Here is a 15,489-nt window from a genome sequence, read left to right on the forward strand (position 1 = left end):
TTTATATTAACACCAGGAACTATAAATACATTTAGTTTATATAATGAAGATAAATGACACGAATTGTTGATATTTAATTCCAAAGTAATTGAAAAATAGAAGTCAAGAAAAATAACAAAGAGATCGACCGAAAATCGCCATCTACTCTTATTTTCCGCAGGGGTGTACTATTTTTTTTATAAATTTGTACATTTTCTCAAAAAGAAATATTTTAGGTAAATGGTTCAAATATATCCGTAAATAATATTTGAAAATGTTTGTGAAATTATAATTAGTAAATATTACGATTACGTTTAAAATGGGTAGTGAAAACCTATATCTCATTATGCAAAAGTGTTTAAAGTGGATTACAGCTTTCCTAAATAAAATAACGATTTAAATTTGCGGCATGAAACTATAAAATGATATAATTTATACCATAGAGAGAAGAGCTAAAGATACAAAAAAAAGTTGTAGAGAATATTATTTTTATTTTCTATTACATATTACGAGGTTGACCTATGAATAAATTTAAACATATTTTTGCCGCCAAACGGGAATTACACACATTTTTAACATTATTAGTAATGTATTGAGTTTACTAATAATAATATAGTTAATACTGCAATACTTATTTATCTGGTTTCCAGTAACAAGACAATTTGTATTTCTTCATTGATTATGTAACGTACCAAATATTTGAAAATTAACTCCTCACAATGAGAGAGTAGAAGAATAACCGGTAGGAATTTCAACGACGCACTGTAAATATTGATTTATAAACACTACATCCTTTATTTTCTCATTCAGGTGGTAACATAACACGCACTTTGGATCCTATAATTATTTTTGTCCTCAAATATAATTATCTCCAGACTTATTGGCATTGACGCGCCTAAATATGTACGGAATTGCGAGTGGTATTCCTCATTAATTTATTTTATGCAGATCGGAGCGGAGTGGACAAACCTTCTTCGCGTTACGGTTTTGCCAAAATTCTTATCCATCGCCGCCGCCTCCAGTACTTCGCGAATCTTGCACTTCATCGCCTCGTTCTCCTTGGACATAGCTGCACGCTCTTCGCGCATTTCCAACAGGTTCTTGTACACCCTGTTGTATACTAACCAAATACGCTGTAGGTCATCCAATTTCGGAAAGAATTTCCCTAAGAACTCTTCGGCATCCGTTGCAATCGAACTTCGTCTGCTTGCGGGAATCGAGTTTTCGTTTTTCGTTTGGACACCCTTCCTGATTTCGGGGAAAAAGTTGTTTCTGCCTGTTTTCGGACGGAAGATTTTCTGGAAATCAGGTCTTCTGCAACGAGGCTTCTCCTCCTTAATGCTGATTACCCGTAAATTGCTCGACTCTGATTTATTGAATCCAGCTAGAGCTGTTTCGACATTGGAACTATCTGTGGAAGGCGTTGAATTTACGATTGAACTTAAATCTGAAATAGAGGAAGCTGTCGAAGGGAAATCTATGAATCTAAAAACATCTTCGTTATCCGTCTCCAATTTCCTGCAAACGTTTATGATAGTCACGAGTTTTTCGCCTTTCTCATTCAGCTTCTGCAGAAACTTGATAGACTCATTGGATTTGTCAGTCAAGAATATAAGTTGTTTCTCATCTAAATCCAAATCTCGTTGAAGCGCGATTTTTGCTTGTAAAAATATTGTATTATATTTTTGCACACTCTCCTTTAGACGCTTTAACTCGGCCTCGCGTTCAATTCGTAGATCCGCGGCTTGTAACTGTAACTTTTCTATTTCTGACTAAAAACAAAGGAAAAATTATCAATTGTAATATATTTGTTTACTAATTTAAATCTACTTCTTTACGACGAATCGATTCTTCATTTGAAGCGATTTCTAAGGAGCTCTCTGTGTCTAAAGCTCTCAGTTCTGCAAGATGTGACCGCTTTGAATCAGTGCCCTCCACGTAATTCCTTACGAAGCTGGAAACATTTCTCCACAGATCCACGATTATTGCCTCCCTCGATCGTCTCATAGCCTCGAATTCTTCTCTATGCTACAACAGGAATTACATTCAATTATTTGTGACACGGTAATTCGACTTCCGTTTGATCACCGTCCGACCGCTACTCAGTTTCGAAATGATCGCGCTAATGATACTCGCATTTTTCATCAACAACGGCCAGGTAATATTTTCTCTTCATGAATTTATTAAAGTAGCGTTCGGTAAGAGAGGCTTTGATTTTTCTTTTTATCATTTTGTTATTTATTTATCGATGTTCGTGTGCTCTCTTCTGAGTGTAGGCACTAGAATGTGGGTCGATTATTGGTGAGAGCCGCAAAGAGTTTAGCCAAGTGGTCGGGACCTGTTTGGCACCGACTTTACCGGTTCCAGGGGAAAAAACGGAAAGCGCTGGACCGGAAGTGGATCATGTCGACCTCGAGAGGTCGCCAGTTTATGGTAATAGATGACATTTAATTAATTCGATGTTAATTGAAAAATGCAAATAATAATTGATTATTTTTGTTGAAGGACCGAGGCGTGGATTACACGGAAGATTCAGACGGGACAACCAGAAAACCAACCAATCTGAAAATTGTGTGGCAAAATGCATCTTCGAGCATTTCGGTTTGGTAAGTTACTTTAGAAAGTGTAATTGTAAAATTACGTAGTTAAAATTATTTGAATAAAAAAAGAAAAAACATCTGTTAACGGTAATAGCTAAAAGGTTTTATTTTGCTAGTCATTCTATTTATCTAAATGGTAAAATTCTCAGATTGTTCAACTAGAGAAATTTTCAACTTTGAAATTAATATCTTTTATTAATTCAATTTCTGAGAAATCATGCTAGTTTTATCTGTTTGAAATACATAAGTTATATAAGGTTTTATGTGGGTCAAAACTGAATATATTTTATTTAATTCTTCTGGAATTGTATAAAATGGCATATTATTATTATTTACAATATATCAGATTATATTCTTAGAAGAAAATATATTTACTAACTAGTACTAATTATTGGAAACATTAATTTTCTTGAGTTTTACTATTTTATATTCATAAAATATTTTTTTGCTTAAACAAGATATATTTATTAACAACAAAATTGTCATTGGCATATTATATATGCATACATTATGTTGAAATAATTTTTAATATTGTTAGAGATAAAATAAATTATAGATTCTTTAATGTTAACTATTGAAATTGTTTAAAAACTTCACTTCTTTTGCACCATAAATCTCAAGAAATTACTTAATTTAAATTTTTAATTACATTATTATGCTGTAATGTAACTTTGTTTATATAATTGTTTAGGAAAATAAGTATTTAAGTATCTGACTGTTATTTATATTAAAATTGACAAAGTTATATTATTAACAAAATCTAAAGTCATTTTCATTGGATATTCTCGTTTCAGTTAGATTCTAGCGGATTTCCGATACATCAAAATATTTGGGTAGAGCTCCGAAAGGGAATAATTCAGGCGGAGTTCAAGGATTTCGTACAGGATACGATAGACGGTTGCTTTAAAGAAATCGTTAGTTTGGGTAAGATATATTTTAGCTAACACGTTTCTCCTCCAACCATCTAGTTTGTTTCGTGTGTTAAGGAATAAATTTGAATACATGCGCTTATTCGACGAAGCTGGCGCTCTGTTTGGCAGAGCAGGGAGTGCAGAACTGCGCGGATTGGCCCGTAGGGGAGCTGCCCTTCCCCGCCAGCCCTTAATCTTTCGACCAATCGCAATAGAATTATTACTACTCACCTTCCTTGCCACATCCTCGCTTCTCTGCAAATAGTACTCGCGATTATCCTTCAATTGCATTTTGCCGATTGCCTCCTGCTGATGCAAAATTGTCTTAAGGAATATCAATCCGTCGATGCTGTTCTCCTGTAAATCTTTTCGCTCACTCGCAGCTGCTTTTAATAAGCTCCTGCGATCTTCCTCGTACGACTCGTGCAGCTCATCCACACATGCGTTACTAAATTCTGTAGTAATAAACGAAATTCATTTAATAAGATATGTTATTAGTCATTATAATTCCTACCAATTATATTATTGATATGAGTTAAATGTGACTGGAAGTTATTCAGATATTGTTCATCTGCCGCCTCTAATTCTTGCACCAGGTTCTCTATAGTTCTGTTCTTCAGCTCAAAAACCCTTTCAAAAACTTCCTTCATTTTCTGCACTTCGTCTTTCATCGACCTGCATTTTTGCTTGCGCAAAGTCTGGTGCCAATTCTGGTTCAGTTTGGCCGAATTCAAACGCGCAAAGCCGTCCTCCTTATCCAATTTAATCTGCAGATAAACAAAAATATAGAAATATATCTCATTAGTGATTGAGAAACTAACGAACCTTCAGAAAAGTGGATATCAACTGCTCCTTTCGCCTGCGAGTCTCTTCCTCAGCATCGGCACGATGCTGCATATACCTAGCGCGATCGTCATCCGACATCTTCGCGAGGCGATTCGCCAACTTCTTTTTCTTCTTTCCGGCCATTGCTACACACACTGAATGCCAAAGACCAAATAAATAGTTGAGGTTCTGTATAGAGAGAGACCTTACGAGGGTGGTGAATAATCAATAATCATGGTGGTTGCTAGGGAATTGTTTATTGGTTTAATCAATTTCTAACGAAATGTAATTGGATTAATATATTCAGTAATGGACTAGTATTCATATTTGTTAGGTATTTTTTGTAATAAAACTTGTTATTTTAAATTCATAAATCGCTTATTCATATTTTTTAACTATGTCACTATAGTAACTTAGTTATTAGCTGTCACTGTCAATCAAAAGTCAATCGAGGTAAAGACCTATTCATCCAGAATGGCGGATAACATGCCAAGACATGAGATGTCGCAGATGTCGACTGGGATTCGGTCTACACAGGTAAGAAAGGATATTCTAAATGCTAAGAGGATAAATAGTGTGAGTGAATATCTAGTCGCAAATAAAACCGACGCTCGAGATCGACATCGATTTGAGCGACAAGACGGATTACCTGGACAGCATAAAGGAGTTCAAGAAAACCCTAACTCAGCCGCAGCTGGACATCCACCCATCGTGGAGTGGCCTCACCATAAGCGAAACATCTCGAGATCAACTAGAAATGCAAATTCAGGCTGAAAGAATCCTGAACATATTGAACAATGCTTGTGATAAATTACAATTCGTTGTAGGCTAATCGATAATAGTGAAGTTTTCTTGTACAGTACTTATAAATTGCAGGGAGCTATACCACAACTTCTGCGAAACGATTGTGAATTAATCAAGAAGTATTTATCGTCGGAAGAGGCAGACGTAGTCATTAGGAGATTTAGTAAATTTAGCGACAGTGAAAGCGATTCATTAAGGAAACAAGTACAGCACGAGTAGTTTTAATATTTTCAATTAGAATGATGTTTTATATTTTGCTTAGATTAAAGTCAAGAGTTTAGTGGGATGTTTCTTGGATGTGGACATTCAGGAAGCATTATCGTACATACAGCAAAATCAATGTTTAAATCTATATGTGAAGCAATCTGGACAGCAACTGGACCCATTTTCCGCTGACTTGGTCAAATCAATGAATGAACTCACCGAGATATTGAAAGAAAAACTGAAAACTACGGCGGCAGATGAAAGAGATCGAAGAGCCCGATTGAAAATCGCTCTGAGAGATACGAAAGAGCGCTCATTGAATATAAAACGTATGTACCTGCTGTTTAATTTTAAATTAGTTATTTGATTATTCTTTTAGGTTTGGGAGAAAAGTTGACAATTCAGGTTCGAGAAATGGCTATAAAATTGCAAGACAAGAATGTTTCCATTGAACGAACCAAAAAAAAAATTGAAGAAATTAAATCGAAATTCAAACGCAAGATCAGTGATGTAGTGTGAGTGCTTTATTATAGGCAACTTGTTTTACGTACTTACAATTCCGATTGTTTTTTTTTTCCTATTAGAAACTTATCGGAAAAAGCTATGATGATTGAATGGGATGAGAGTGAGGCAAAGCAAATGCAGCTCGCGGCTGAGGCTAAAACTGCCCAGCAACAATACCAGTTGCTTCTCGATCAGCACTTGGCCGACGAGAAGTTATTAAGGGCTAAACGTCTCAAAGTGGAAGCGCAACTTGCAAACTGGCTTTCAAAGTACGACACAGATATCGGGGAACGACAGGCTCAAATGGACGAGCTCATGGAGGGATATGAAGAGGAAAAGGAGCAACTTACCGAGCTTGAAAATATGATTGCCGAGCAGAATATCCTGTACGATGAATATTTCGAAGAGAAGACCTTCGAAGATATCGCAGCGTTTAGACATAAAGTGGAACAATTCATGGAAGAGCGCAGTGCTAAAATCATTCAAAGAGCGTGGAGAGCATATAAGGCTAGGAAGCTTGCTCGTAAACGAGCTCGAAGAGGTTTAAAAAATATTATCAAAGTATTAAAAAGTTAAATCTTTCTTTTTTTTTTTGGTGAATATTTCTAGCGAGAGCTGCTGCACGTGCTGCAAAGAAAGCGGCGAAGAAAGCAGGAAAGAAGTAAAGAAATCAGGAAAGAAGTCAAATAATACAATGTTGTGCTCTTATTATTTGATTAAATAAAATATAACTATTCAAATAAAAAAAATCATCTCAATTAAAAATGAAATTAATATCAAAATATATGATCCTAAATATCTATGATGTTGTTGTTCTCAGTTTGTGTGTTTGATTTGTGCAATTGTAAATTTAAGTGGCCCCAGTCAAGCAAGTTAAATATTTTAATCGGTATTGAAATTGTGGGTCCCGTCTTAGATCAGCAACAATAATTTTGTTCGTGTTTTCAACATCTTCAAAGAGGGCAAGGTTTGACAATTTATTATGAATGTTCACTAAATATTTAAATTTCGTCATTGCTTATCTCGAGGAACGAGATAATAGATGCTACTAAAAATGTTGAATGTTTTTATAAAATTTAAAACTTTTGTCACATTAATAATTGTAATTTTTAAAATATATATACAAATTAATTGTATATACATACTGCATTGTCACCAACCGTCACTGATAATAAATATAACGAGTGTTATAAAAATTGGTAAACTCGAAAATTCTCGAATTAAATTCAAGGTTTTTGTTGTGTGTACATAATTGTACAAAAAATCTATATACCAATTAAATATCCATATGCACATATTGCGTTCAGGGAAATTGAAGTAACATTTTATAATAACTGCAATTATTTCATCAAAGTAATCAAATTTTGAAAATATTACAATATAGTATAGAAATTGCTTGCAGAAAATTTACTTAACTTTTACTTATGTTAAGTATTTACAGTTACAAACACAGTTAAATAATAGCTTCAAAATGACGATTTTAAGTAATAAATACTTAAATTATATTAAGTTATTTAAGATAGAGTTTAATTGTTTTATAGAGAATCGTTATGTTTGAAGGCGATTTTAATTTGTAATCAGTGTTTGCTATGACGCTGCTATCTGTTGATTACGGGTCGGTTGATTCATCGAAATGCATAAGTTTTCTCCAACGATTGACTTCGGAGGAAAGTGAAACCCGATGGACAACGAGCAGAAGAAGATGGGCGTAACCGCGTGATCACTTAACTTGCTTGCAGTGTTGATCTCAGTTGGGCGTCTCTCGCTTCATCGAGTGCGCGTCGCCGTTTGTTAATGTTTGTTGTTGTTGCCGTGGGGACGATGTGAATCACAATTGCGCGATATTGGAGTGCGTGTCGCGGTGGTATTTGAATGATGGCATCTGTCCTTCTGGAAAACGTTACCAATTGTGTGTGGCAAGCATTCGCCGCACTCCAACTGGACAGGACTAAGGGCTATGTCTATAAGTCCAGACTGAAGGTAATTGTGACACAATAGGGGCTCTGCAGCCCACGGTAATCCAATCCAAAGCGACCAGGTGCGTGCGCTTGACTTACTTTTACTCTCCTCAATAACGTAACAATTCCTGTTGTTTCTTCATTAAAAACTACATCCCAAACTCAAGCAACTGCTCGCTATATGCATGTGTAGTTCAATTACACCGAACCGGCCAGGATGTTGTAAAGTCAATTTTTCTCAATTTAGAGCATTAATCCGTTTAAAGGTCACAATATTAAAATAATTTACTCAACAATACCATTTATGGTCAAATCCAAGAAGTATACGTGTATATTTATCCTTACCATATTTGGAGACATAATCTTTTTTCTTACTTTTTAAAATGTGCGAAGAAAAAACATGTTTTAATTTTTGTAATAGCTTCAGGAAGCCACAGATAATAACAATTTTGTGGTGATTTGTTTCACAAATGAATATAGTTAAATATTGTAACAAAGCATGTCACGCGCGCTATTTGGATGTTTACACTAAAAGTGAATGCAATCGCAATTATCACTTTGTTACTTAAATATGTGATAATACTATTGGAAAACAATATAATTTTGATTTGTTTTGTTTTATAGGTTTTAACTGCAAATATTGGAACTTTTCTTGATTTGTATGGCATTGAAAAATGTTTGGAACACTATAAAGCGACGGATACATTGACGTTTGACTACTACAAAACGTATTTACAAAAAGAGGTATTCGCATCGCTTCCAGATAAACTGCCACTAGGCGAACTGAGGAATTATGAAGCTAATATTGCAGAAGTTTGTTGGCTCGTCTGTCGTAAAGGACTACTGCAGAGGGAAAATAGGCGATTCGACGAGGATGCTATATTCAAATTGTTTCGTGTGTTTTGCTTTCTTGCCGAGTTGGTGCCCGATGATGACGAGAGAAAGAGTTACCAAGTAGTATTGCATCCGTCGGAAGCATCACATGTCGCTCAACAGTTGTCGCAATCTTTAGGTTGCGATTGGGATGAGGAGGACTTTACGAGCCTTAGTGTGTCCATTGGTTCATACCGACTCGCACCGTTCATAGCAATCCTTGAGACGAGATGCCTGGAGAACGTAAAGGATTCGGATGCGATATCAGAGGCAGTGAACGATCTGCATCAAACGTTCGTTGACGATGTAATCAAAAAGGGTATGCTGAGCAAGAAAGGCTACATCTTCCCGACGATGCGCGAATACTGGTTCATTTTACGACCTGGCGAGTTGAGCTATTACAAAACGCGATCGGAGAGAATTAAAGCCGGAAGCATCAGCATCGAGACCGGAAATAGAATCGAAACTAAACCGGACAACAAAGTCGTATTGCACACAAGCGAGAGGAATTTTGAATTAGGTACCGCTGATCATATGACGAGGTTGCAATGGATTTCAGCGCTTCAGACCGCCATCGAGCATTCCGGTGGAAACCAGAGTTACCAAAGGCTGCAGGCTGCAAAACGCAGACTGCAACGTCAAGGTAGGTTGCAAGAAATGCTGAGAGCCAAAGCCCAACTGCAGAAGGAGAGAAGCGCTAGGCAAGCCGCCGAGGGTCAAGCAAAAGAGCTCGAGGCCACGGTCAAGGAAGAGTCAAAGCGGCTTTGTGAACTAGAGCAGATCAAGGAGAATCTTCAAAGACTTCTGGAGGAGGAAACTCAAGCTAAGAGAGATGAAGAGATAGTTCGCGCATTACAGGCGCGCGTATTAGCTGAAGAATGGGAGAAGCGCGAGGAACTTGAAAATCTTCAAAAGGAGCAAATTGCGTTGCTTGACCAAGAGCGTGGTAAACGTAGAGAGTTCGAGGAGCTGCAGAGCCAGAAAGAGCAACAACTGAAAGGTAATCTTATTCAATGATGTTTATTTGAAAATAATATTATATTTGAATTTCAGAAGCGGAAAACAAATTGAAGGAACTTGACATTGAGCGGAAGATCCTAGACGATGAACTTAAACAAGCCATAAACAAAATCAAACGGTCCGAAGGGGCAAAAGAGGTGTTGGAGGCACGTTTGATGCAGGTTACACCTATGAGGGATGGAGACAGAATACGAAGAGCGCACTCTTTCATACCAAGTACGCGGGAAAGACCCATCTTGTTGGAGGTGCGGACTGCTTCACTTAAAAGACCCAACAAACAACATCAATAATAATATTCATAACGTTTATATTATCTTCATTTAATATGAATTTTACCACATTACCATTAACTATTGTTAAATAATATATTTTTATTCGTATTTAATGATTTATATTTAATTAATTAAACTATTTCAAAATAAAATTTGTTATTTATTAGTATTAGAGCAGAAAATCGGAAATTATTTATTTAGATTACTAGAAGGAGATTATTTTAGTTGAAGAATATTTGATTTTTATAATAAACTTGAAAAAAAACAATAATTACTAAATTTATTGATATTTTCGACCAAAGTACTACCTAGGGAAGTCTTATCAGCTATTTTTATTTTAATGACAGATGTTATTTGCAACCTTCTATACGGAGCTGTATATTACGAAAAAACTTGACTTGTGACGTAAACCGTCCATAGAGTGCGCTAAATGGTGTAAGACGCAGCCGCTAGGTAGCGCACATGAAAAAAAAATTACAAATTTGTTATATTTGATATTTTCTTCGGACTGTTAATATATAATATATACCAATTTTGAATACACACAATGGATGCGAGATTTAAAGATATTAGGATTGATTAAGAATTTAAATTATTGTTCTTCGTTGCAGTTATTTAATTCGATCTTTAAGAGCAATTAAAATAATTAATTCAAAATTTTATAAAAAAAAAAACAACAAAATGTTATGAAAAATCTTAGAATATATGTAAATCTACAAACTTATAACAATTGATCTTATATTACAAAATATTATGAGGTGAAGATTAATCAATAGGTAAGAAAATATTACTTATAGGTACCATGAAAGAATATAAATTCGAAATAACTACATTATTTTTTATGTACATTGTCTACCAAAAGTCTTAAAATTGTTTATTCGACATTAGTCACATAATATAATCATTTTTTTTGACATCATCTGTTATTATTTTATTATTATTATAAATAATCGGCGAACCAGTTTGGTAATTTTTATCCAGATATATTTTAACTTATCTTTAACCCGAAAATTAACAAAATATTTATATTGAACTTATTTTTTATGCGCTACTACATATTAAAAAAAAAACTGGTTAAATCTAGATTCGGCTCTGGCAACAAACAATAATGTACAAGAAAACTCGATATCGCATATCTTTACATTGTTCTCAGTTTTTTTGAGATTGATTGTTGTAGATTGATAAAATGAATTAATTGATATTTAAAACAAAATATGTATCTGAATAAAAATAGAAACACAAAAAAGTGTGAAGAACCGCCCATGCGCGATTAGACAGGATCCAAAGTACAATAACTTCGAAACTCGTTATCAGGCGAGTGCTGTAATAATGAAAATTAATTTATTATGAAATAAGTAATTTAAAGTACATTGTATTATTATTATTTTATCTTTGCAATATAATACTCAAATCTCAATAATTAATAATTACAATGAATTTTAATTTATTTGTTTTGTGTTCAAAGATATTTTTTGTAAGATTGAATTAAATTTTGATGATAATAATATTATTACTCAGAAAACACATTTTTGTAAGATTACAATAAATATTAATGATAATAATGTTGCACGGAAAATATAATACTTTAATCTTGTAAAATCTACATAAATTTAACATGCAATTAATACGGATGTTATACGAGAATGTAAAAAATGTTGATTGTGGGAATGCAATTGCGAATCGTATCCTGGCATTGAACAAGTGGGAAAATGCATTTCAGTATTATGTAAAATATTTATTATGAACCAAAGTGCAGCGAAGTGTGGATTTTTAATATCATCTACAACTAATTTCCTTTGACATTAAAGAACATAAAAAAAAGTACTGGAAAAGCCAATATTTGTAATAAATGAATGTTAAAATATTGAATACACAAATATTGTACTTTGATGGACTTATAATGTAAACTAAATGTGTATGAACACATTTCAAATATATTTAAAAAAAGATAATTTTATTTGTTGCTCTCTATCTCTTTCTAGAGTATACAAGAATTTGAAAAAATATTTCGATAATTGCTTATTATCGAGACACTTTTTTGTATTGGTTTGAGATTAAGAGTAATCACGATAAGCGAATAAATAGTATCATCGTAAACTAATTGATGATATCTGGTCCAGATAAAAAAAATCCAGATTTTCATCGGGCAGCACGCGTCTCCTCGGCATAAAGGAAATTACTTAAGTGGCGATAACTCGCATCGAATCTGGTTGCAAAATCTAAAATGCTATCGCACTCACTTGATCTGATGTCACCCTGTATAACGCCATACTAGGTATTCATTCTGAAGGTCATTGTTTCATTCAATTAAATTTTGAAAAAAAAGATTTATGTTGACATACAAGATAATAACTTGAAAAAATGTTTCTTTAGCACATAGGTCGGCTAACTTCGGCTCGTGAGCCACATTAGGATATTTGAGACAAATTTGTGATTCTGAAGATTCCTTGATAATAAAAAAATGTTTGTGGGTCTCGAATATTTAAGAAATCCAGTCTTAGCTAAAAAGCTATTAGTAAAATAACCATATTTATAAATAAGAAGTTATTTATAATACAGCAGTCAACTTTAATTTAACATATGGAGAACGTAAGAGATGGATAACATTGCCATTTTTTTGTTGTTGATGCTTGGAAATGGGAGATTCGAATAATTTAAGTAAATAGTAATAGTAAAAATAAAATATGTAGTATACATACAATAATTCATATTAAATAGGGCCGCAGTATTTTGGCCCTTGAAATAATATTTAGATACAATATAGAAAAAATATTTTTTTGTGTTGAAGGGTTTCTGCGTGTTTTCAGTGAACTAAAGACTTACGCTCAATTATTTTTTCTTATTAAAATGATATAAAATTTTATTGTTTATTTTGTTTATATGTGACTTTCTCAACAATTATGATTATTTAAGTTAATTAAAATTAATATAAAAGTATTTCATTTATTTTAAAATTGCGTTCTGAAAAGAGGAACTCAAAGGACAAGGAAGTTATTGACCTATATAAGGAAACACTATATACATACACAAATGCCGGACAAAATTGCAAAGTAAAATACATAAGCTATGTGTATAGAAGCATTTTTTTCGTAAATTAAAAAGAATTCCAGTCTGATATTTTCTACTGTTAATAAAAGTTTAAAAGTTAAGCAACGTATTTGGTAAAAGTACCTGGATGAATTATGTCAAAACATTAGAGAACTTAAAATCAAAGTTTGTATAATACACACAACTGAAGAACCTCGCATATAGTATTTCTTAGAATAGTTGACTTCCACATTATATTTTTTTCTTAAAATAATAATATAGATAATCGACATTTTGCTATACTTATATTTCACGAACTAAAGACAAATACTTTTCTTCAATAAAAAAATTCTTTAGATATGTCACTGTCAAATTATGCACGTTAAATTAAATAAAAAGAAATACAACAATAACTCGCATAGTGCGGCTTCGATCAATCTGGATTCACTATAGTCCTGTTTGAAAATTTCAAAATAAATAAATTGCAGTTAATTTCTATTTTATTTAGTTCCTCGATTAGTGCGGTTTAAAATAGTCCGAGATAGTTTTGGAACTGTACATTACGAGGTAATACTGTACAATCAAACTTGTTAAATTAGTAACTAAATTATGGTGATGAGATTAGTTTAACTAAATATTAACTAACAGCAAACATAAAGTCTTCCGAATAAATTTACTTTTTAACATTTACAAAACATGTCACGATGTCATCAGAAATTAATCTTATCGTTATTTATAAGAAATATTCTTGTAATATTTTACAAAATTTATATACTTTGAATGAATGAATCATATAAGTACAATGAATTATAGATATTTTTATCAAAATGTGATACTAATTATTAATAGTTTTTTTTATATATTTATTTATACTAACACACGTTTTATTCATATGGATTATGTCTTCTTTTATGGTTATATCAGTATAAGAATTTATGTATTTAAAATAGACAAAAAATAAACTAAAATACACATAAATAGTATTTTAGAAATGAATGAATTATTATTATTAAATCGGAACTAATTAAAAACAGAAATAATTTCTAAGAAAAAAATCTTCATTTTGTTTACAAAGACCATGAAATTAGGAAAACAATAATTCATTATTCCATGCACCAATAGTCGCGGACATTATTTATTATAATCGAACATGCATAAACCTTCCGTCTTAACCATATTTCTATGTTAAGTTATCGCGACCTACGTATCGTTATTGACCTACCTTTAGCCGATATCAAAACCGCTTCGTCTACTTCGAAAATGTTCCTCTTACCTACAGGAATCTTACAAATATAATGAACATGTTAATTTAATAATAATTACAGATTAACAGTAAAATCGCAGCATAACTTTCTCTATTCATGAACTTGCCCAGTATTTGCTTTATTGCGCTACAAACAAGTTTCATTTCACAGGAAATACTACTGCAATTACTACCATTTGAAAACCAGTTTGCGTGTATTGATTTCTTTCGAAATAATTAGGAATATTATTTAATTAATGAAATTAGCTTTAATTATTTCAAATCGATTGGTTACACAAATTTACTATAACTTGCTACATTTTTAAAGCAAATTTTATATAAAAAATATAAACAAAAACAATAACAAACATAACAACAAAGGTATTATACATTTTTTTGTGTTAATCAGATTACATTTTTTCATGCCATTTTTGTTTGTTTGTGTCAACCGATCAATGGATCAGAATTGACGATTTCCGATTTGATGTGAGTACGCAATTTCCAGCAATTAATGATAACGATCGTTGTGGCACCGTTTTTTTTTTCTCTGTCGTAGAAAAATCTGATCTGTAACATCGATACTGAAACATTAAATATTCAATGAAAATATTGTGTATTCGAAAGACGTGAAATTGAAAACTTGAGTACTTTAAACTTAAGATACCATACCGTAAGGTAAATGTTGAGGAATTTAACGTTGAATTTTTTTGTTTTTATTTTATTGATAAACGGTAGCTAAGCTTCTAGAATATCTGCGAAATATCTTTGGATATGCATAATCCCTTGCGTATCTCGCAGATGTAATCAATGAATTTATCGTATTTAAATCGAATAAACAAATACAAACTAAGTAATTGCACTTTCTCTCATTAATTATCGTCCTAACATTTAAAAAGAAGACATTTATCAACTAAAAATATAAAATATCACAAAATTTATATTACTAATAAAGGTAATATTGACTAAAATAAATAAAAATAATAATACAAGACATACAAAACATATCAACAATCAGTTTTACAATAATAAATTACAAAAATTCTAGTAATACACGTAAAAAGTAACGACAAAGTTCCCCTTTTTTTCTGGTTTCCCAACAAATTTTTGAAAACTTGTGGTAAGTAAGTTTATGTAATACTTAGCAGTTACCCTCTGACCAGTTTCGAGTGAGATAACAGCTACCACTTTTACCCTGGTAAAGTAAATCAACATCATCACTTTTGTTGCTGACTTTTGTTGTCGTGCTTTAACTGGGTTAATTTGCATCTA

The 15,489-nt window shown here is 32.7% G+C and overlaps 3 protein-coding genes across 3 annotated transcripts; 2 read left to right on the forward strand and 1 right to left on the reverse strand.

The window, feature by feature from the left end:
• Positions 1-796: 796 nt before the first annotated feature.
• Positions 797-4,535, reverse strand: LOC108568390 (coiled-coil domain-containing protein 65). Its single transcript, XM_017929452.1, has 5 exons — positions 4,316-4,535; positions 4,005-4,257; positions 3,722-3,945; positions 1,810-2,007; positions 797-1,751 (listed from the first exon to the last, which is right to left on the reverse strand). The coding sequence occupies exons 1-5, from the start codon at positions 4,457-4,459 to the stop codon at positions 915-917; spliced, it is 1,656 nt and encodes a 551-aa protein (XP_017784941.1). The 5' UTR covers positions 4,460-4,535; the 3' UTR covers positions 797-914.
• Positions 4,536-4,789: 254 nt separating this feature from the next.
• Positions 4,790-6,502, forward strand: LOC108568391 (IQ domain-containing protein D). Its single transcript, XM_017929453.1, has 7 exons — positions 4,790-4,852; positions 4,908-5,138; positions 5,192-5,323; positions 5,382-5,652; positions 5,703-5,838; positions 5,908-6,368; positions 6,437-6,502. The coding sequence occupies exons 1-7, from the start codon at positions 4,790-4,792 to the stop codon at positions 6,490-6,492; spliced, it is 1,350 nt and encodes a 449-aa protein (XP_017784942.1). The 3' UTR covers positions 6,493-6,502.
• Positions 6,503-7,521: 1,019 nt separating this feature from the next.
• On the forward strand, positions 7,522-10,017 carry LOC108568438 (switch-associated protein 70-like). Its single transcript, XM_017929523.1, has 3 exons — positions 7,522-7,807; positions 8,410-9,658; positions 9,712-10,017. Exons 1-3 carry the CDS (start codon positions 7,700-7,702, stop codon positions 9,966-9,968), a joined length of 1,614 nt encoding a protein of 537 aa, XP_017785012.1. The 5' UTR covers positions 7,522-7,699; the 3' UTR covers positions 9,969-10,017.
• Positions 10,018-15,489: the final 5,472 nt, after the last annotated feature.

The sequence above is a fragment of the Nicrophorus vespilloides genome, unplaced genomic scaffold, assembly GCF_001412225.1.
Source record: "Nicrophorus vespilloides isolate i.1.1-1 unplaced genomic scaffold, Nicve_v1.0, whole genome shotgun sequence".
In the NCBI taxonomy this organism is placed as follows: Eukaryota; Metazoa; Arthropoda; class Insecta; order Coleoptera; family Silphidae; genus Nicrophorus; species Nicrophorus vespilloides.

What these genes read in the sequence shown, in the direction of transcription:
- LOC108568391 (XM_017929453.1), top strand. Translation starts at nt 4,790, where the DNA reads ATGGCGGATAACATGCCAAGACATGAGATGTCGCAGATGTCGACTGGG. An exon ending in GCGATTCATTAAGGAAACAA is followed by an intron (nt 5,324 to 5,381) that starts GTACAGCACGAG and finishes TATTTTGCTTAG; the next exon opens with ATTAAAGTCAAGAGTTTAGT. An exon ending in GCGCTCATTGAATATAAAAC is followed by an intron (nt 5,653 to 5,702) that starts GTATGTACCTGC and finishes TTATTCTTTTAG; the next exon opens with GTTTGGGAGAAAAGTTGACA.
- LOC108568390 (XM_017929452.1), bottom strand. Translation starts at nt 4,459, where the DNA reads ATGGCCGGAAAGAAGAAAAAGAAGTTGGCGAATCGCCTCGCGAAGATG. An exon ending in GCGAGGATGTGGCAAGGAAG is followed by an intron (nt 2,008 to 3,721) that starts GTGAGTAGTAAT and finishes TTCCTGTTGTAG; the next exon opens with CATAGAGAAGAATTCGAGGC. An exon ending in AATCGATTCGTCGTAAAGAA is followed by an intron (nt 1,752 to 1,809) that starts GTAGATTTAAAT and finishes CTTTGTTTTTAG; the next exon opens with TCAGAAATAGAAAAGTTACA.
- LOC108568438 (XM_017929523.1), top strand. Translation starts at nt 7,700, where the DNA reads ATGATGGCATCTGTCCTTCTGGAAAACGTTACCAATTGTGTGTGGCAA. An exon ending in TCTATAAGTCCAGACTGAAG is followed by an intron (nt 7,808 to 8,409) that starts GTAATTGTGACA and finishes TTTGTTTTATAG; the next exon opens with GTTTTAACTGCAAATATTGG. An exon ending in GAAAGAGCAACAACTGAAAG is followed by an intron (nt 9,659 to 9,711) that starts GTAATCTTATTC and finishes TTTGAATTTCAG; the next exon opens with AAGCGGAAAACAAATTGAAG.